The sequence below is a fragment of the Tribolium castaneum genome, chromosome 7 (genome assembly GCF_031307605.1).
Source record: "Tribolium castaneum strain GA2 chromosome 7, icTriCast1.1, whole genome shotgun sequence".
Lineage (NCBI taxonomy): Eukaryota > Metazoa > Arthropoda > Insecta > Coleoptera > Tenebrionidae > Tribolium > Tribolium castaneum.
In genome coordinates, this window is record NC_087400.1 from 7,534,583 (window position 1) to 7,558,124 (window position 23,542).

A 23,542-nucleotide genomic window follows, 5' to 3' on the forward strand; every position below is an offset into this window, starting at 1 on the left:
GGGGTATCTTTCGGCGACAAGACTATTCATTTGCACTGTAGCATTACTATGCTGTGACACATTCATTTTGGTGAACTTTGAAGGACCATAACTTGATTTTTTCAAATAGCATCCTCTATATTTTATTATGTGTTATTCAGCATTTCATTTTACATCTTTTTCACCTCTTAAATTTGTTTCCAAAAATTGATAGTTTCAGAGATAACTCGGTTTTTCTGAAAATGCACATAAAATCCCTGAGATACCAACGTAGTGTGCCATGTAAAACAATATATTCTGACATAATAACATCAGACGGGCGTTTTTTGTAAGTGACGTATTAAATGAAAATGAATTTTTGATGTAAATTGCATATACATCTCATCGACATATAAACTTTAATTTTGATAAGAAGTCAATAAATAAAAATGAAAAATAACGACGGCACTACTAGAGAAAATATGCAAGAATGAATTAAAAAAGCTTTTTGTAGAATTAATCATGCCACATTAGAAGTGGTGAATTTTTAAAAAGAATTGAGCAATGTATTACTTTATTGCTTAAGAATGCCGTCATTTTAAACAGTTTTGTAACTGCAAGTAATATGTTATTGCTATTGATTTGTTCTACCTCGTTTTTTTATTTTTTTATTTCTCCATTGTAAATTTCTGTCATTTTTATTTAATAATTTCTTGTCAAAATTTTATTAAAATTTACGTCTAGATGAGATTTCTAGGTATACATTTTACGCGAAAAATTCATTTTCACAAAATCAAAACGTGACGTACTATAAATGCCATTTTGACATTACTATGTCAAAATGTATTGTTTTTCATAGCACGCTACTTTAGTATCCAAGAGATTTTGTGTGCATTTTTCATAAAAACCGAATTACCTCCTTAACTATCAACTTGAAAAAAAACTAAAGAGGTAAAAATGATGTAAAATTAGACGCTGAATAATTAGTAATAAAATACCTAGAATGCTATTTAAAAAATTCAAGTTATGGTTCTTCAAAATTTACCAAAATGAATGTGTCACAGCAAGGTGATGCTACAATGCAAATGTTTGGTCTTGTCATTAAAAGATACCTCAGACATTTGTTTACCTACAGACAAAGTCTCAACTTGATATCCCAAAAACCAAGGACACTGCGATTTTTTAATCAAGTGCCTGCAGACGCACTAAATTGTAGAAAAAATTAAATAATTTATAAATCGTTATTGTAATAAAAATAATTTGTTAAATACTAAATTTATTAACCAATGATGTGTTTGTGTTTGTGAATCACATTAGTTTGTGCGTAACTATATAAAAATAATAATAAACAAATTATACGAACTTCAATCCTGACAAAAGCAGAACGAAGGCATAAATTTGGTGAGTGTGGTTCTCACAGAGTATTTGTAGTCAATATTAGTAATGTAGTAAAAAAACTAGAACGCGTACTATGCCATGTATCATGAACTCCGATCACGTGTGTGTTATAAACCAGGATTAGGGATGGTTACGTCCAACCCCTATTGCACAATCTGGTAGAGTGAGTTATCATTAGGCCAGGGTCAGATTGGTGGATTCCAATCTATTGCACGATCTGGTTGTAATGTTATGAGGTGTGTCCCAGATGGAGTCAGGGTAGTGACTGCCATCCGAAGACCAGGATTAGGGAGACTGTAAAGTTGACCTATTGCACAATCTGGTGGAGGTATCCAATACTAATCAAGGGATGGTGGATTCCACCCTATTGCACGATTGAGTATTGAAGGAGCTGCAAGATCAGGTCGGCGTGGAGGCTAACCAGGTGGGGTTTAGCGGGCTGACCATTGCACGATTTGTACAGTTCAGTGTGAGAGATCTGGTTATACATGGTTCCTAAGAGTTGTTTTTAAGTTAATGTTAATTTACCTTTAATGTTAAGTCTGGTAGTTGTTGACATAAATACTCAACAACCCTTTTTACTTCATTACAGAATGAAGTCTGAGCTGGTTGGTCTATCCGCTGGAACGGCCTGACGAAAGAACTTCCTGACTTGTGATTTGAATTGTTATTGACAATGTAATTCACGCCCAAATAAAAATATCTATATTACATTATAGTAAATTGCAAAAACTAAACTGATTTGTACAGCCCAAAAAGTGCAAATTTAAATATGTACAAATATACAGGGGGACCCATTTAAAAAAACTATGTTAAAGGCTGCACTGTAATAATGAAACACCCTGTATAAGGCAAAATAATTTTGGAACGTACACTTTAGCGTCTCATTTGCAGTGACATTTAATTTATTTCTATATATTTGACAGTGTAGGAGCAATCGATCAATGCCTCACCCTGTATAATTAAATATTCAATCTAAAGCTTAATCGGAATCTAGTAACAAAAACCAAAAATTTTGTTATAAAGAGTTATTAAAAAATCACCATCGTAAAAACGACGTAACGAATGACAATAATTGTGAGAAACGGTCTTAAAAAATGCGAATCTGTGAGAAACATAGAAATACAAAAAATTGATAAGTGAGAAAATAATTAAAAACAAAGCTTTCATTCAACAAAAACCAAAAATTTTCTTTATGTATCAAACAAACCGTATTAGATTTTTTAATTAAATCTTGCTTACTCGTCTCGTTTTAATTTTAGCATCGAACCTCTCGTACTTTGTGCGTTATCAAAGGATCAAAACGAAACTTTATTCAGCTTCATTAATATGTTAATATTTTGCTTTAGAGATTGCTTTTTATCCAACTAACGACCAGTTTTTTATGCCACGTAATTTTAACGAAACGCATCGGTAATAATTCCGGCAATAAATTAATTTATTTATTAATGGGCAGTAATTCATTTGACATGAATCCAGTGACCAATCGATAAATGTTGCAATTAAGCCCTGCCAGGGCTCAGGAATTAATCCCATTTAATAAGCAATTCAAAACTTCGGATTGTTTTGTCAAAAATATTTATTACATCTTTGGAAAAGTACAAAATTAAATATTTCTCTTATCCTAGCCTATGTACAAGCCTAATATTGTACGCAATTAGTAGCCCTGATTAAAGTTACGATTAGTAATGCGATATGAATGAACTTATCTACGCTCTGCAGAAGTGCTTAATTCTAGAATTTGATCACAAATGACTGGAAAATCACATTCAGGAACAAATCCGTGTCTCACGACTCCGATTATGAAAAACAGCGCCTGAAATATGTTTTTTTTCAGCGGTTGCTGTGGAGATGCCGACCGTCATTTTCGTCTGCGGTTCTTAATTTCCTCATTTCAAGTAATCCGGTTATAAGCGCTACATCCACCATATTAGGGGCTCGGCTTTATTCGACTTTGAATAAATTAACAGCGAAATGTATGTGGTTGAAGCATCGTCAAAAAATTAAATTTTCACGACAAAAATTTAACAATTAACGGGGATTAACAATCAACTTTTGTCCCGACAAGTAATTAAATCGTCTCGAGTAAAAATAAATATTTACAAAATTGTAGAACTTACCTAACAGATATCACACGTACGTATTATTAAATAAATTATGCATAACATGGGCTAAAATTAACAAATGGAAAACAGTTTTATATACTTATATACAGCAAATTAACAAAAATATACAACTTCTGTACACTTGTATGTACACGAAAAGTGTGCGGGGCGTCTCAGGTGACGTGTTTCAATATCCAGGGGACGAATTTGGAAATCCGGGTGCAAACTCCGGGAAGGTTGGCTTCGGCGCAGCCGATTCCCCAGGAGATGATTCCGGCGAGGAAGTAGTGGCCGTCTTTGCCTCTAACTTGTAAAGGTCCCCCGGAATCGCCTTGACAGGAGTCCCGGCCGCCATTTTCGTGCCCGGCACAGAGGAAAATGTCCGGGATGAACTCGTGTCTTCCGGCACGAAGGAACATGCTCTTGCAGCGGTCGTTGCTCACGATGGGGACTTGGACCTGGGATCATTTTTTTGTGATTTACTTAACAATTTTGTGTGAAACAATAAACTATTTTGGAGAAGGAAGTTAAGGTTACAAAAAAATTTACTAAATGCGAAAATCTTACGACAAATCCAAGTTTTGAAAAATATTAAATAGAAGAAGCAAATACTAAAAAAAAAATGCGTGAAACTTTAAAATTTAAAAAAAAGGTAAGCCTGATTTGGAAAGAGTTTTAAGATTTTTATTTTAAAACATAAAAAATAGTATAAAATGTTTGCAGTTTGAATAACAAACTTCCAAAATTGTGAGAAATACTGAGATAAATTGAGATAAGGCCAAAAAATAGTAAAAAAAAAACAAGTTTTTTTAAAAAATATAATAACTGCCATTGTGATTTTGAAAAATCAATTATTATTATTAAAAAATTTCGAACAACACCAGAATTACACAAATAAAGTTATATAAATTGATATCCTTATGAATAATCAAAATTTTGAGATAAAAATGTTTAGAGATCTTAAAATCTAAAAAAGTAATTTTAACAACTTTAGATAAAACAGTAGAATTAAATGTCCCAATATCAAAATCTTCGCGAAGTCTTTTCAAAAAATTAAATTTTAAAATAAGAAAAGTTCTGATATCTGAAAACGTAAAACCTAAAAAACCGTTAAAAATAACTACAATTGCGATAAAATTCAAAAGTGTAATCTTTGTTGAAAGACAGTTCATTTTCTTATCTTGTAATAATTGAAAAAACTGAACAAAAACAAATTTTGAAAGCAATAGGTAATTTATTTTACCCACTTAACAATGTTAGGTAAAATATTAACTACAAATAAAAAACGAAAAATAGAAGCAAGATTTACTAGTAGTCCGGCAATCTCAAAAGAAAATGTTTGTTAAAACTAGGAACTGAGAAAAATGTGGAAAAATTGTAAATTCTAGCTAAAAAAAAACTTTTTTATATTTTATGATAATTAAAAAACAGCCTATTTTTTTATTATTAATGATTTAACTTTAGAAATTTCAAGTAGATATTAGCTGTTTCAAAACTATAAAAACGCCAACGTCGCATTTTCTCTAAAAACGGTAGGTGTTACAAATTATGCATGGGCTTCAAAAAAATAATATCTAATGTAATTACTACTTTTAATAAGAGATCTAAACATTAATAACAATTTTACAGTTTTATTAATCTTATTTAAAAAATAATTTGGTTAAATGCGACCTTGGCGTTTTTATGGTTTTGAAACAGCTAATATATGGAAAATGCAAAATCCTTACAAAAAATTGAAATTGAAATAAAAGTGAAATCTTTGTCAAAAAGAGTTATTCTTTTTATTTTATGACAACTAAAACAGCTTAAAAAAATTTGAGATTAATCATTTAAATTGAACTTCAGGTAGAATTTTCGCTAAAAGGCTAATGGATAACGCATCCTTTAAAAGAAATCAAAATTTTGAGATGCGAAAGTAAGTTTAAAAAATCCTGAGACCACAAAATCTAAAAAAGCAAAAAAATAATAACTAATAATCGGTTTGAGGTAATAAGTGACAAAAAAATTACAAAATCAAAGCAAAATTTTTTGCTAAGAAAGAGCTTTGATCTTGTAATAACTAAATTTAGTAACTTCAGTAAAATAAAAGCGAAATTCTACCAAAAAATTAAAATCTCAGGTTTGAAAATTCCCGAAATCTAAAAAGCGAAAAACAATTAAAAAAAAGTAAATGAGAAAAATGTTGAAAAGTTGAGAATTCAAACGAAATCTTTCGTGAGAGTTCTTCTTCTAAAAAGAAAAAAAAGTCTTAAATTGTTGAAATAAATAACTAAAAGTTAAAAAGTCATAGTGAAATCTTTACTGGAAAATAATTCGTCCCTTCTTGTGATAACAAAAAAAACTTAAGAAATTTTCGGGTTAATGAATAATGTTTTGAATTACGCAAACTGAGTAAAAATCGGGGCTAAGTGTATCTTCATAAAAATTAATAAATTTTGAGATATAAAACGCAAGGTTAAGAGTTTTAATCATTGTGTTAAGCAAAGATATAAAAATTTTAAGTTCGCGAAACCTGAAAAACCTAACTTACAAAATCTACTAAGGTAAAATTTTAAAAATATACAATGAAATTTGGTAAAAAACAGTTTTTAAAACCATAAAAAAAATTGAAAAAAAACTGAAACACTCAAAATAAACAAATAAGTTACAGTTAATTTTTATTTATCTCAACTGAAGTAAATAACTTTTAAAAGTCCTAAGAAAAAAAAACGCATACGATGATAAAAATAACCTCAAAACAAAGATTTTTATTAATCAGTATGTAAAACTGTAAAGTGCCACCACGTATAAAAGCCCTTTTCGCAAGCATTACAACACACTATTTGTTTTTTGAATGTTTTCAAAGCCTACGTGATGAAATAATAAAAAACCAATTTTATAAGTTAAACATTATTTAATGCAACAACTGTTCAAAATGACGACATAACAATAGTAGCATGAATTTCTAACATTTTGCAACATTTCTAGTGTGATTTGCCTAATTTCAACTTATAAAAATTTGTTGTAATTTTTTTATCGCGTAGGCTTTGGAAATTTTTTCAGAGTGCAAAGAGTGCGTTGTATTCCTTGCAAAGTGCTCTTTCACATGAGGTGACACTTGGCATACCGTTACATTTGAGAAAAAAAGTTAGAGGTGGCTGTGCAGTTTTGACAGCAAATAAACAAAAACCATGTCCATGGACAAGAAAAAACAAAAAACGATCTGTTTATGGAAGTTTTACAAAAATTGCCTAATCCAAGTTATGAATTTTATTCAAGTTTAAAATTCCACACTGTATAATATAAAAAATGCTCTATTTGTCGCCTTATATTTTTTCAATGAACGCTCAGACGCACTGAAAATTAATTATAGGACCCTCCAGAACGTAGTACAAAAAGCTGATACACGTAATTTTAATTAAGATTTTTAATATTCAATAAAAAAGGTATTCAAAACATGTCTAAACATATTTAAATTTAAAAATGCGACGCACGTTTGGAATTTCCTGATTAAATTACATTTACCCCGACAATGGAATTCTATAATGAGTCAATCGTGGTTCGAATCCGCCCTATTTAAACCCCACAGTACACGATTCACCCCATTATCACCAACCTTTAATCAAAAACAAGACTCTGAATGATAAATACATAAAAACGCATTTGCCGAACTCTCGTCCAATATTTCACACATTTCCTCCGAAATCCTAATGATCATAAAATCGTGAAACTTTTCCCAATCGCTCGAAAAAACTTTTCCACTACAACAAGTGTGGACACTGCTCTCTGGAGGGAGCCGAGTAATGGATTTTTCAAGGCTTTCGCCCAAAAAACAGGAGGATTAAAATTCCAGCTGAATTTGAAATTGCAACAAAAATGGTCCTTACCTCTTGCAAGACGGAGGGCAGCGTGCCGCCCTCACTCAGCCGCCCCCAGCCGGTGACGGTGGCGTTCTCCCCGATGAGCAGATCATCGGAGGCAGGCAGACAAATCGGAGATATATGCGGAGCAAATTCCAGCGCTTTATCAAGCTGCACCAGAGCCAGATCGTATTCGTACGTAAAAAAGTTGTACTTCGGATGAACGACTTTCCGAGCGACGGCCCTTTCGACGTAGGGAAACTCCTCCTGGACGCTGGAAAAGTCGTACTCGCCGACGCGAATCCGGATCTGGGATGTGAGCAAACTGAAAGCGGAATTTTCCGAATCAAAAGTAAATATTTCGAATGGCGAGACGAGGATTAATCGGATTGGGATAATTGAGAGGCGGAGACGCGGTTTTAAACGGGAAATGCAGGTTTTCGTGTAAATTCAAGCTCAAAGCTTTGCAATGATATATTACGGCGATTTGACGGAAAATCTTAAATTGGACACTTGAAATTGTTCAATTTAAATCGGATAGGTGGGTATGTGAGATGGCTTTTCTTAGGTAAAACCTCTTAAAGGAGAAAAAGGACTCTTGTTGTTGTCAGAGTCGTTTCAGGTTTTCGTTCCGACTTTGGAACGAATAAAATCAAGTTTAGTTCGGTTGGGAGCTGGTAACAATTAAATTATTGTTAAAAAATAAGGCTAGTAGAATAAGGAACTATCGCACAAAAGTCTTGTAAGTTTTATAATAAAAATCCACAGTTTTTTAAAAGCTTTTATTTAACTTGCTTTGTTATCTGTCTGTCTGTTTCATATTTTTGGAGCCAAATTTAAAAAGGTTCCCGTTGTCCTAATTAATTGAAATTTTGCATACTTACGTAATCTGCTTGACAATGCAATCCTTGGTGGTTAAATACTCCCTAGAGGGGTTAAATGTAGTTTTGAAGTTTTAGTTAACGGTATGTTGGTCATTGGGAAATATATTAATTCCTAATCATTTTTATTGAATAAAAGTTTTTATTTTAAAGATGCAAAAGAAAGTAAAAAATAATGTTTTTATCAGAGTAGAATATTTTTGCTTACAAATTAGGATTTTAAAATTTATAAAAGCTTTAGTAGTTTAGTGTGAAAGTAGTTTCACACAGAGAACTTTTGTTCAACTACTTTTAGTAAATTTTTAGGAGTTGTATTGACAGTGCTGGGCGAGGTGTCATCAGTCATCACTGTAATCTAGTGGTGATCTGTCAACAGCATCAAGTCGTTTATTGATAGAGCGCGAAAAATTAACAAAACCAAGAGGAAATAATTTAAACAGATTCTGATAAGTTAAAGTAAAACAAAAACAAACGACAATACTAGAAAGTAAAAAAATAGTATATTACACTCGTTTTATAAGACTTCATTGTGGGACTCCTTCGTCGTGCTCCAAAACATTCGTGCCACAATAGAACGTCTCATAAAAGTCGTATAATAATATACTATTCGGAAATAAAATTAACTAGACGCCTTCTGGTGATGACTTTTGAACTATGTCGAAAACAGTAATGAAATTTTCGTAATTCCACATTTAATTGACATCTAATAAATTGTTTAACAATTTTGCGGGTATAGTGTTAATTGCTTACATTGGAGAAAATCACTTTAAAAGTACGTGGTGGTAAATACTAGCTTTGACTTTGGTTCTGCGGTTTTTCGTGGTATAAAGTGTTTATTGTTGGAATTTGAAAGTGGATAAAAAGTGAAAAAAAATTAAATTTTCATTACAAAGTGTTATCAAACAGTTGTCTAATTAAAGACTATAGTAATGGATCACAGCGAACACAAAGTTGGGCTCAAGAAACCAGTAAATTAGTGAAGTTTGTGAATTTTAGGTTAGAATTTTTCCACTGATAAAATCATGAAATACTTCGATAAATCAACAAAACTACAATTAAAATTAACAACTGCTAATACACTTAAACGTAAATTATGCCAAAAAGTAGGCTTTTCAATGTCTTTGTAATAATTTTCCAATAAAGGAAGTAAACCAAAAAGTCATTCGTTATTCGTGTTTTCCTCGTCATCTCTAATTTGTCAACATTCATTTCTTCCACCAAAGATACAATAGTCATTTCGCATTGGCAATGTAATAATTGTGAAGCCTCAAAATTCGTACAACGTTCAAAATATCCGAATAAACATTTTCCCGCCATTTGTGGTTACTGTTTTCGACCTAGCTCAGTGGCGCTCCCAACGGTAACTTTACTTCCGAATTTTAACATATTATTGCTACTTTCTGCATCGATTAAAATAAAGTGAGTGTTTGTTAGACAATCCTAAGATTTCTGGCAAGCATTTAACGTAGTATTCTTTAGTCAGATTGAGTCAAACAAGCCAAAGCCTAACTCACTTCAAAACACTTTAATTTTTCACAAATTGAATAAATTTTTTTCATGCTAGGGCAATTTTCGTTAAAAAATAAGTTAGCCAAAAAAAATTTGGCGAAAAATAAATTTTGTGATGATTGTTTGTGATCTTCTTGTGTTGATAAAAAATCTTTAAAATATTTTTTTTTAATATATTTGCCTGTTTTGCGATATCTGGCACTAATTCATCAGGAAAAGGCCAATTGTTATTATTAAAGTTTATTAAAGACAGATTTTTTAATAACTTTTAAAAAGAGCAACTCTTATTGGAAGTAAATTAATGCAATCAAAATAAGCTGAAAAATTTAATCTAGAACATATTTTTGCAACCTTTTGTATCGATAAAAATAAAAGAGGTTTTTATTAAAACAGAATATAAACTCAGTTTAAATAAAACAAAGCAAAAAACTTATTTCACGGCACATTTTTGCATAAATTGATAATTTTTCTAAGTAAGGACAATTTTCGTTAAAAAAAATTTGTAAGCAAACGACATCATATCGATCCTATACAAACAAAGAATTTGTTCTATGATTTTCTGTACCGACAAAGAATATTTGATTATTATCATTTTTAACATATCGGCACATTTTGCGTTATCTGGCGCTACATCAACAGGAAAAAGCCAAACAGCCGATCACTAATAAGCCAGTTTTATGTGCAGAAGCTGGATCATATTATCACTGAAAAATAAGTACCTAAAATCGATAAAAAAAACTGCAAAAACAGGCAAAATAATTGTCCTCTAAGCATATTTTTGCATAAATTGAACTAGTATTCAATTTTCTTCTCAACTGAGAGCAATTTTCGTTACTTTCAAAACTAGTTTTAGAAGAAAAATGCCAAAAAAAATCAAATTTGGAATCTAATTTGAGACAAAAATAAAGATTTTCCTAACAAGACCCGTTTTCATCTAACAAATCTGTCGATATGTGAGTAAAAAATATTTGCTTGAACTAATTCTGTTACAAAATCTATACATACAAGAAAATTAATATGTTTTAACAATTCGTTTCTCATTGTTAGAAAGTAAATTGAAAAATCAAAAGCAACGAAAAAATATTACTTTAAAACCTACTCTTGTCATGTTCTTCACCGACTTAAAATTTTCTTACATTGAGTTTTTTCCTTTACAAAAATAAAAAGTGTGTCATTTTTGCTTTTGACTCCTCAAAATAAAGCAAAATTTTTGCATAAAATTAAATTAAAACCACAAAATACAAGTTGGAACCGCTATGTTATCTGTATTTTTATCTACAATCTTATCTATATTTTTTATCTGTTTTAATAATGTCTAAATTAGTGACAGAAAAAACTTCTCAAAAATATCGAAGTTATTAAAACTTGCAAGAATAACAAAAAATATTTGGCTTAAAGATTCGAAAAGCTCACAGTTGACAGTTACAAATAGATTGAACATTTTAGAAAAAAATACTGAGAGTGCGAATGCACTTTTTCTAAAAAGGCGAACAAATTTGATAAAATAATCCCTAAATAAGCACCCCTCGCATTTCCGTTTTTGTGTATGCATCAGCGTCCTGCTTTTAATTAAAACCTCTGCTTTTAACTGAAATTAAGTTTACAGCTGGGACAAAGTTAAGCGACAAATTAACTTAACATTCACTTACGATAAAACCGTTTTATAAGTGTTTTGCAGAAACTGTTTAGTCAGCTGTAATTTTTCCTTAATTTTTGTTTATTCGTCGGTATTCTTGTCCTAAAGAATTGTAACCTTAAGTCCACAAAAAGCTTTCAGTGACAATTTAAACCAACAGAGCCCTAATTCAATTAAATTCAACTCAATTTAATAACTTACTCATCGACGCAATGTCCAGCTGTTGCGATCCAATTCTCGTTAAGGATCGCACCTCCGCACCTATGCGTGCTGGAGAAGCCGAAAAAGGAGGTCCTTCTCACTGAAACCTGAAAAATGACGAAAACATTTAATTAATTTTAATCTGGGCGAAGCCCAAGTAAAAATAAATTTTCCCCCTGGTCGTAAATAACCGATTTGCAAGAAATCTCACCGTTTCTTGGCACGGGAACACTCACTACCACCGTAAATAAAAATAATCTAAAGAAGCGCAAAAATGTATACAACGTTAAAGCCAGATAAATGTGAGTTAGTATCGGAAGACGGAAAGAAGCTTAAGGAACATCCGTAATTTCTTATCTCACCTGCCAGGGCCACCGGCCAAAAGGGGCGTTCTTACCCCCCACGATTTTCGACTGGGGTTGGGTCGTCATCTTGGGTACACCACATTCTAAAAATTAAATAAAAATCAAAAAACAAAAAAAAATTTTTTGAATTACGCGCCATTTCGCTTGAGTTATAAGCGCCATCTACGCTCAATACCGATATTTCAAATTCGTTTCAATCCAAAAAATTAATTTAAATCCTTAAAAAAAATCTTAATTTTTTTTCAATTTTTTTATAGCAATATGTAGTTCTTTTTTTTGTTAGTCTTCATATTATTTCGTTTTGTCATTTTTTTACTATTGATTTCTGGAATATTTTCGTTACAATGAATATTTTTCTGGACAAAAGTCCGCCCATAATTATACTTTTCCGTTGGCATATAAATCCAATCCGCATTTTTCCTTGACTTGCCAGCTCGTTAGACCCTTAACGAGTACACAAGAATGGCATTCTGAAACGCACCCCAGGTGATGAAACGTGATGTTTTCACGGCCTTCACCCCGTCATAAGGGTAAGAAAGCAAATAAAAAACGACGCGTCATGCGAGAATCTGAACCAAAAACAAAGAATTCGATTCTTTGAGAATGAGGCTCGGATTAGGGATGGGAGAGTAATTGCGAAAGTATTGAGTTGCTTTAATTGGTTCATTCCGTGTTCGACAGACTTTTAATCCAAGATTTGAACGATTGGGTGCGAGATAATAGAAGAGGATTTGTTAAAAGAAAAAATGTGACCCGGCGCATCCACCATTTTTCTCAATTATGATTTCGAGTTTTTAGAAAAATTGCTTCAAAGCTTCAAAGCTCTTAAAAGTGTTGATTGCTTAGGACCTTAATTCTTCTACACATTGGTAAAAATAAGAAATAGTAAATAACTGAAAACAATAAAAGTGCTAAATGAATCGAGATCAACAAAATTTTTGAAGCCATCACGATTTCATGGCAAAACGTTAAACGTATTAAAGATCTTAGAAAACAATAAACAAAAAAATTAAAGAGAACAAATGAAGTTTGTAAGAACTATAAATTAAGTTCACAAAATGTGTCAAAGATTTGAACAATTTCATAGTATGAAAAAATGATAAAAAAGACTTGCAGAACATATTTAAAGCAAAATTTTTTGAAGGAAAGCAAAATTTGAAAATATTGCAAACACTACAAGAGCCAAATGGAAAAATTACTTTAAAAATTATGATCTCATAACAAAATATTAAACGCAGCTAAAAAACTTGAGAGAAAAATACTGAAACAGTATTTATGTTTCAGAAAATTTGTTAACAAATTGTTAAACATTAATAAGCAAACGTAAATCACTTATCCTTCGACAAAGTTTAAACCAAAAATTTATAGTTATTTATTTAATGAGTTTGAGTGTAAATCGGACGCTTTATTTCACGAGTGGATTTTTAAACCACGAGTGAAAACGAGTGGTTTATCATCCACGAGGCGAAATAAATGAACCGATTTACACAAAAACGAGTTCAATACAACATTTTATTCTTTGAAATAGACTCAGCAAGACTTAAAATTGCTTTAAATTTGTTAAAAATAATCTGACGTTTCGTAGTGAGAAATGCCAAACAGTTGTCAAAAGTTCCTTACACAGGAGAAAAACCGTAAATTTTGTCGAAAAATAAAATAATTTAAACAATTTACAAATTTCAAAGCAAAAATACCTGAAAAAAAGTCAGCCCGGCGCATCCACCATTTGTATTTTATTTCTTCATTTTAAACTTTTATAAAGATAATTTCAAAGTCTCAGAAACAATTTTTTTCCTTCCTCACGCCCCTTTTTGGTTAAAAAAATAAATAAACAAATAAATAAAACAAAAATTAGAAAAACTGTTATCTTAATGTTGAATATCTAATTCACATTTTTTTAACTTAGTATAACATAGAATAACATTAAGTGTTTGAGCTTTACAAACTTTGTCAAAACTGAAAATGTACATCTTTTTGAAGCTACAGCTTCAAAGAGCACAATTTTTCTAAATAAAGCAACATTATAACTTAATAATTAATTCAAGTAATTATTTTAAAAATATCACTATGTTTAAACATATAGAAAAAAGCTGAACTTTGAACGAAAAAATTTAAAAATTTAACAAATTCAATTTACAAACAAACTTTTAAAACAAAGCCACATAGAACTTACTTAATGGTCGACAAACATTTAATAAAATATTTGAACAATAATTTAATATAAGGAAAAAAGATACCCGGCGCATCCACCATTTCTTATATTAATGAACATGTAAAACTTCTGATAAAATCACTATACATCTTCAGAAGCATTTTTAGCCCTTTTACAAATGCACTTTAATAAACAAGTAAAATTTTAAATTTAAGAAAAAAATTGAAAAAATTTCAAAGATTTTATAAAGTAAATGATCTTTAAAACAGACATCTCTAGTAATGTTTTGTGTTGCATTGTTTTAGCATCAAAGAGCAAAATTCCTCAAAATAATGCAAATTATTAAAAACAATATAACAACAATATTGTTTGAGAAATACCACTATCTTTAATCGAAATTTTATTGCAAAACGTAGAACGCAGTTAAAGATCTTGGAAAAACGAAACAAAAAAAGCAAATTAATTCGAAAAAATTTATATCTATAAATTTCATGTCACAGAAATGATCAACAAAATTTGTAAACAATACACACTTTATTGTGTGTTCGCCAAAATTCTTTAAAAAAATTTTTTGAGAAAAATTCCTTAAAAAGTTGCATCCCGGCGCATCCACCATTTCTTACATTAAATCAATCTTTCAAATTTTTGGAGAAAGACGTTCAAAGTTTCCTTCTCTTTGTTAGAATATGTAAAAGTATTACAGTGGAGATGTGCGAACACGATTTTGAGAAGAAAATATGAAAACTTTAGAGATAATATCAAATTTTAAAAATGACATCTATTGTCATTTTCTTTGTAAAGTTAGAAATACCATCAAGTATCAAGCACATATATACTTAAAATTTTTCAAATTAGAAGAAATCTTAAATAATTTAATAAATTGAGAAGAGAAAGACAAAAAAAAGTCAACATTTGAAGAATGTTGTAAGAATTTCAAAGTTCTCAAATCTATAACTAAAGAAGAAAAAATCTTCGAAACAAATATAAAATTCAAAAAACTGAGAGCAATGTGCAAAAGCCAAATTTACAATAATTATAAAAATAAAAAAAGTCAGTTTTTCGCTGGCGTTTTGATGGATTTTATTCGAGGAGGATTCGAAGATCAATATTACATGTAATAAGAAAACATTTTTTAAAATACTTATCTATGGTTTTCAACTGAGAGGATTTAGTCTCCTAAAAATGTAATTTACTATTACTTTTTTGTAAGGAAATTTTATTATGTTTTTTAACAAAATTAATTACCATATACAAAGACACAAAAATTTTATGCAAATATAGCATACTAGTATTTGTATAAAGGGTTCTCAAAAAATGAATGAAACTACATTTACACTTTTAATACAACATTTGAGTAATCAAAAATTTGTTATGAAAAATACGACCCGGCGCATCCACCATTTCCCAATCGAATCAAAATTTCAAATTTGTGGAAGACTAACTTCAAAGCTTGAAAACGAGTTTAGCGCCCGCCTCTCTTTATTAAATATTTATGCAGAGTCGTGTAGACATAAATTTCCTCATGTGTTGTATTTACCAGCGCCCTAATTTTATTTCCTTTATTATTGTCGACTTTCTCGAGTATAAATCACCTCCACAAAGCGCAAAAGTCCCTCCCTTTCATATTTACACTCCCAACTTCGATAATAATGAATAAGTCTGGCGCTAATGAATTTTTTCCCTTACCAACTCTCGCCGAAATTGGAGCTGAGACAACACTTCCAATCGTGGACGTTTGCATCAAATCAGGAGCTGTTGAAACTTTTTGCACAGTGGTGGCTTCAGTGTTGACGACAGGACTCGCTGAAGTTGGCGGCCTGTAATCAATATAATCCTGTAAACTGTCGGAAACAGAAGTATAAAAGAACGAGTCTAATTTATTCCGTATGCCACTGCATGGTGTTTTTGAGACGTTTCCGGAGGATTTGAGTGATCTCGCGGGAATTGCGGCCAAGATTGTGGAGGGATTTGGTTATAAAAAGGAAAAAGGATAATTATTGGCAACTTTTTCGTGATATGATTGGAAAAGTTAATTAGAAAGTTTCGGCGGTCGGGGGTTCGCACTTTTTCGGTGTGATTCGAGTTTAATTAACTTCAAATCGGGAAAAATCTGCGGCTTTGTGGACGTTATCTTCTGTTTAACGCCGTCGTAAATGGAGTTTTACTAAAGTAATTTAAATTATCTGGCACAAATTTAAATCTGCCGCCAAAACCGTGCTCTTTCATCAAGTTTTATTGGCGTAGATCAAAAACATTTTCTAAAATCTGTTTACAAATTAATTTAGCTATTTACAGAGTTTGTGTTACGTATTTCTGACGTTTTTCTTAAAAAAAGCAAATTTGTGTTCTTTTTTCGAGAACGCTTTTATGGTTTTAGGTAAAAAATGTGAGAGTATAAATAAATTACGTCAAAAAAAATACAAAATCGCCAAATTATTGCATTTTTCGTCTTTCTGCGAATAAGGAGCGAGTTTTTCAGCACTAAACTGAATTGAAAATGGCATCCGTTTCTATCCTTTCCAGCCATAAAGGCATGTTTTTGTCGTTTTTTGGAGTTTAAGTACGTATTTTGGCACACTTGTCAGCCAGGAACAGAAAAATTTGTGGAAATATCGTTAAAATTACACCAAAAAACACCAAATTGTTTAAAAGAAGATCAAATTTTGTTTTTTGTTTCAAGTTTTCAAACAACGTTTTTAAAATAAAAATGTTGTTTTCCTCAAATTTTGATTTCTAAATCGAGGTATAAGGTAAAAAATGACGTTAGTTTTATCTCTTGTTGGTGTTTTACCACATTTTTTAGTCAAAAAATGGTAAATGTTTAATTTTTTCAGGACTTTAAGTGTGGAAAAAATTCAGTTCAGAATATTTTTGAGCCAAAAATGCAATATTTTAACAAAATTTTGACAAAAACAAACCGAAAAATCGCCAAATTATTTTAAATTTTTTTTGAATATTTAGGCACATCTTTGAAAAAAAAATTACTCAATGCGATTTACTTTGTAATAAACTTAACAAAAAATACACAAATCTTTGTTTTTTATCTAGATTCTTAGCCAGAAAAATGTTGTTTTTCTCAAATTTTGATTTTTAAATCTAAGTATAAGGTAAAAAATGACGTTAGGTTTGCCTCTTGTAGGTGTTATACTACATTTTTTATTAAAAAAATGGTAAATGTTTTATTTTTTTCAAGACTTTGAGTACGGAAAAGATCTATTTTGTCTTGTTTAAGCGGTTTAGAATATTTTTGAGCCAAAAATTCAATGTTTTAGCAAAATTATGTCAAAAATAATCCAAAAAATCGTCAAATTATTTTAATTTTCTTTTTTTGAGTATTTAGGCACATTTCTGAGATAAAATTTATTCAATGCAATTTACTCAAATTGTAATGAACTTAACAAAAAATACACTAATTTTCGTTTTCTATCTACATTTTTAGCCAGAAAACGCAATAGTTTAGCAATATTTTGTGTGATATAGACCGAATATAACCAAATCAGTTGAAAACCTGAGCAACTTTTGCAGTTTTCAAGCATTAAAAATGTTTTTAAGATAAAAATGCAACGTCTTTCTGTGAAAAAAGGTAAATTCTTGTCGCTTTTAAAACTTTAAAATTCGTTTGTAAATTTTGTTATCAAACGAAAACATTACTAAACTAATCAAAAAAGAAAAATATTGAATTTTCCACGTGTTTTATCATTTATTTAACCAGAAACGCAATAGTTCACAAAATTTCCTCAAAAATTAATCGAAAAATCGCTAAAATATTTTTAAAACACGAAAATTTGCTGTATTTGACGATTTTCTTAAATTTTGATGAAAATGGATTAAAAAATCAGACAATTAGGTTGAGTATGACGTTTGTGGTTCATTTTTGAGAGTTATAATAGAAGGACGAAAAAATTGTCGCTTTTAAGACTTTATAAGTACGTTTAGAATTTACGCTAAACAAGCCAAAAATCACCAAACTACGTGAAAAAAATATATTTTGTAATCTTTAAAACGTTTTAACACATTTTTAAACCAAGAATTCAAAAGTTTAACAAAATTTTATCAAAGCCATATTGAAAATTTAGCAAATTTAGATATTATTTAAAAAAAAACACTAAATTAGGTAGAAACTAACGTTGCTTTTACGTTTGTTGAATTTTTTACCACTAAAAAGTAAATTTTTGGTCATTTTTTGAACTTTTTGTGCATTTTCTGGGCGCATAACACATTTTGTAATAAAAATATCGAGGAAAAAAAGGTGCAAACGTTTTTGTTTTATTGGCACAAAATAATTCAAAAAATTGGCAAATTGGGTAAAAAATTGTGTTAATTTTGCTTTTTTGAGAGCTTTAACGTGTTTTTCAGTCCGATATATAGTTTTTTCTATTTTTTTAGAAAAGTACAAAAAAATTAATTTCTTTACTAATAAATAAGTTGAAGAAAACTTTATAAACATGCAAACAAATTTCGCCATTTATTGAACATCTTTTTTGAATACAGAATAAAAAAAATATTTAACAATTGTTTAACAACCACATTTTAATACAATTTGGAAAACCGATTTAAATTTGTATTTTATTTTCAGTAACAGCATGAGGAAAAAAGAAATAAAATCTCTTCAGTTTAAAAAACAAAAATTAATTTCGCCGACCTTTTTGTGGTAGCTTTCGTGGTCCCCTTGCTGCCCACCTTCGTCGTATTCTGTATCGGTTTCTTGGTGGGTTTCGGCTTCGGCTTAAAACTACTAGGTTTCGCTTTAACTCTCGTCACAAAAGCCGGTTCTGTAGTGACCTGCCACTGCGGTTTGGAGCCCGTCTGAATGGAATTCTGGTTGTGAGACGTGATAAAACCCGGTTCTGTCGTCGATTGCCATCCCGGCTTCGTATAAACCCCTATCGCTATACTATTAGCCCCTGAGAGGGCGTCGGTGTGACGGGGTGGTTGTGTGGGGTTCCTCGACGACAAGTTGGGCCTCACGTTCATAGAGGCCGCCAGAGTATGGGCTGGAGGCGGAGTTACGGGACGATTTGGCGCTTTTGTTGACTGACTTAGGTGCGAATGACTGAAATGAATTGGACAAATGTGAAAATTGAATAATAAGAGGGTCAGGTGTGAGAGAAAAATGTGACAACAACTATTTCACCAACAAACTTTTCACTTTATGTTTCAGTATTTCAGAAAAGTTTAAATACAAAAGTAAATATTTTATTTACAATGTCATTTCTCAGTTTTCAAACGGTGTATGACAAGTACAATGTTTCAATAAATTATACATTTAATGACAATTCTAGTGATGTTGCTCAAGAAATAAAATATAAAAAAGAATAAATCTTGCTATTAATAACTTTACGGGAGCCCGATTTAGAAAATCTTGATGGAGATAAGAAATAAGTTGAAATTTCAGTAATTCTAAATTAATTAAATGTCTAAAGGCCGGTTTATAGAAAGCTTTGTTAAAATTTAATTCGTTGTTAAAAGTTAACAACGCGAATGGACCAATCACATTTGTTCAATTTGATCACGTGATCAGTTAATCACGGAATTAATTGCGAATTAAATTAATGACGTTTCTGTAAACCAGACCTAAAACTACTAAAAAACGCTTTAATGTAATTAAAAATTAATGTCTTTAAGAAGTTTGTCTCAATTTCTTTCTATGTAAAAATGAATATGAAGTGCTATTAACTTAGTACTGACAATATCTTGAACAAAAAGGCTTTGTGAATTCTTCTAGAAAAACACTGGAATTGTTATTTACATAACCAGTTATGAATAGACCAATTTTGATTAACAAGCAATACTATAAATCATTCATAAGTAAGGCATTAGAAATGAGAGACAAAAATTTTTAGCAAAATTTTAATTTTTTTAATTTTAAAATTAATTTCTAATGGTGAAGCAAAATTGCAAGGAACAAACTTATACAAAGTGAATCTACTAAATGTATATTGTGCTGTATCTCAAAAACTAATATTCACACAGAAATCAATGTTTGCTCTCAAGAACTTATATATTTCTTTATGATTGTGATTTTTTTCTGAAACAGTTCATTAATTTAGTATTAACTCCTGCACAAAAAATATTACTTCCGTCATTCTAAAACAAACAGTGCTTAAATGTTGCGTTGTACAAAAAAAACAAAATACAGTACAGGTTAATCTTTAAAATGTCTGAAAGGAAAAATAATTCTTCGCAAAATACTGTGAAAATGATTGCCAATATATATAAAGGTGTAAGAAACACAGTTGTAGAACGGAGCGCATTTTTTTTCTTAAATATGAGTATCTAATATTTTTCGTAAAAATTTTAATCGGTTTTTCTCAGATTATTAAAAATTTTAACTCGACTGTTCAACTTTTTTTGGCATTTAATGAACTACTTGAATTTAAATTAATTTGAAGCATTTTTACTCCGCCACACTAGAATTTGGGTACAATTTTGTGGCTCGTTTCGCCTCCTAGCATTTAGTTCTCCGTCTAGTTACCTTGTCGGCCTAGGCCTACTATGAATAATTGGCTTGTTAGTGGTATAACTATGTTGACGTTTGCAAAAAAACTTCAAACAACTTAACAATTAAGACATAATGAATGATTAAACTACAGATTTTTTATGATAGTTTCTTGATCATTGGCAACGGTTACCAAAATGCTAGGATGCGACACGACCTGCAAATAGCCCTCCATAGTTCAATTAACTCCGCCAGATGGCGCAATGGTTTTTAGCTCGTCTAAATTGCAAAACAAACAAAAAATTTCAAGCACATAGAAAAGATGAAGCCACAGCAAAAAATTTATAGAAAACTATTACAACTTTTACAAATTAGTCTCATATTTTTCAAAATACTGCCAAAATGATTGCCAATAAGGAACAAAGTTGAAGAACGGAGCGCAATTTTTTTTCTCAAATATGAGTCTCTAATATTTTTCGTGAAAATTTTAATCAGTTTTTTCAGATTATTAAAAATTTTATACTTGATTTTTAAAATTTTTTTGGTATTTAATGAACTAGTTGAATTTAAATTAATTTGAAGCATTTTTACTCTGCCACACTAGAATTTGGGTACAATTTTGTGGCTCGTTTCGCCTCCTAGTATTTAGTTCTCCGTCTAGTTACCTTGTCGCCCTGGGCCTACCATGACTAATTGACTTCTTAGTGGTATGACTATGTTGACGTTTGTAAAAAAACTTCAAACAACTTAACAGTTAAAACATAATGAGTGATTAAACTACAGATTTTTTACGATAGTTTCTTGATCTTTGGCTACGGTTACCTAAATGCTAGGATGCGACACGACCTGCAAATAGTCCTCCATAGTTTAATTAACTCCGCCAGATGGCGCAATGGTTTTTAGCTCGTCTAAGTTTCAAAACAAATAAAAAATTTCAAGCACATAGGAGAGATGAAGCTCTAGCAAATAAATTAATGGAAAACTGTTACAATTTTTACTAATTTGTCCTATATTTTTCAAAATACTGCAAAAATGATTGCCAATAAGGAACAAAGTTGTAGAACGGAGCGCATTTTTTTTCTCAAATATGAGTATCTAACATTTTTCGTGAAAATTCTAATCAGTTTTTCTCAGATTATTAAAAATTTTATACTAGACTATTCAACTCTATCTGGCATTTAATAATATAGTTGAATTTAAATTAATTTGAAGCATTTTTACTCCGCCACACTAGAATTTGGGTACAATTTTGTGGCTCGTTTCGCCTCCTAGCATTTAGTTCTCCGTCTAGTTACCTTGTCGGCCTGGGCCTACTATGACTAATTGGCTTGTTAGTGGTATGACTATGTTGACTAGGAGGAGTGTAGAGCACGGCCGGTTGGTCGTGTTGGATGGGTACGACGTTGTTGTCGGTAGCGTTGTGTGCACAGCAGGAACCAAACATAAAGGTGTCCACGCACATGCCGATGTGGTACCCCTCGGATTTGATGCACTCGTACACGAACATGCACGTGCCTTCTTGGCCGTCGACCCAGCAAGGTTTCGGACTTATCTGATAAGCTGAAAAAAAATCCACTCAGCTGAAACACCCTGTACAATTACGCGAAAGTGAAAAATTAATTTTAATTTGAGTCCGAGCCATAAATAAGCGAAATTACACGTTGCGTAGCATTTTATCTATATTTAAATTAATGTGGGTAATATCAATGCAAATCTGTAATTATCGGTCATTATAATGCGCTTACCGCAGATGCGTATAGAGAAGTTCATCGCTTTCAATAAATAAGTTTCACTGTCCCTTTCAAAGTAATAAAATATTGTTGTTGTAAGAAATCAATTATAAAAGATTAAGACGATGAAGTATCATTGAGTCCATTATTTATCATTACACTCGACACCCTATTTTGCTTTAATTTCATGTTCAACAAGTCTTCCTGCAGTTTAACGATTATTGTATCCGGCAATACTGCCATTTAATTTTTTATTGGGATTTTATAGCTATACATGTATTTATAAGCAAACTAGATTGTCTAAAATTGCAAATTATACTGTGGGAATTCTTGGCGAAATTAAAAGTGTCAGTGAACTTTGTTGTGTCATTAATTTAATTTTTCAACAGTAAGGCAATGATATTTTTTCTAAATGACAAATAGTGACCGCAGCAAAATTATCAGTGTGAAGTGCATGAACAATAGTTGTTCATCAAGTCACCTTTAAAATTTGAACGTATTGTGCCGCTTAATTTAAATAAATTGTGAATAATTGTGAATTGTGAAAAAAATAAATTGTGAATGTCGTCAAAGTGACAGATCCGTCAAAATAATGCAAAAATGCTTCGAATTCAAAAACGAAAGAATACACAACAACAGAAATCACGAAAATATGAAACCACAAATCAAGACAAACCCTACACTTAAAAAAACTTTGAGGAAAAATGCCAAAAAGTGAGTAAAAAGCTAGTTCATAGACCTGACAAAAAAATTTCGATAGTCAATTGGACTAAGCGGCACACTGATTCTGATTTCCATAGTCAACTTGATGAACAACCATTTTTGAACACATTGCACTTACTCCTATGTAAAATGTTCTGAGAAGTTGATTAGCTTATGGACAAAAGCAGTTGACGTTTTTGCAATTTTAACATCTCCTGCGACATTGAATTTTTTGAGTTTTTAAAATTAAGTAAATTTGTATCTCCCAAAAAAATGTTTCAGCTTTAAGACAAATGGTTTTCAAGATAAAGTCGTTAGAAATCGTAAAAATCTACCCTAATTTTCAGCAATAATTTTAAATAACTCAAAATCTGTAAAAAAATATTATCCGTAAAATAAACCGCAAAATCGTTTTAAACAAACAGTATTGTCATAGGTCATTTAGTTTTCGAGTTATACATTTTTGTAGCAAAAAAAATCCTCTGTAATCGAAACCATTGCTCTGGGTTTTCAGCAGAAGAAATAATAATTTAAAACATCTTCTAATGTGTTTTTTTTGTTTTTGCTCTAAGTTTTATAGTATCCTACAATAAACGCAAAAAAAACTTAATATCAAACACCGATTAC

General features: G+C 30.8%; 1 protein-coding gene across 2 annotated transcripts in view; it reads right to left on the reverse strand.

Moving 5' to 3' along the window:
• Positions 1–2,917: 2,917 nt before the first annotated feature.
• Positions 2,918–23,542, reverse strand: part of Sb (Stubble) — a 66,140-nt gene continuing 45,515 nt past the window's right edge. For both annotated transcript variants that reach the window (XM_064357945.1, XM_064357946.1), the window contains 7 exons: positions 21,779–22,043; positions 18,687–19,097; positions 15,731–15,861; positions 11,890–11,975; positions 11,528–11,634; positions 7,328–7,625; positions 2,918–3,919 (listed from right to left, as the gene is read on the reverse strand). In XM_064357945.1, the coding sequence (XP_064214015.1) occupies positions 3,635–3,919; positions 7,328–7,625; positions 11,528–11,634; positions 11,890–11,975; positions 15,731–15,861; positions 18,687–19,097; positions 21,779–22,043 (1,583 nt within the window). In that variant the 3' untranslated portion in view covers positions 2,918–3,634. The remainder of the gene's footprint in view (positions 3,920–7,327; positions 7,626–11,527; positions 11,635–11,889; positions 11,976–15,730; positions 15,862–18,686; positions 19,098–21,778; positions 22,044–23,542) is intronic.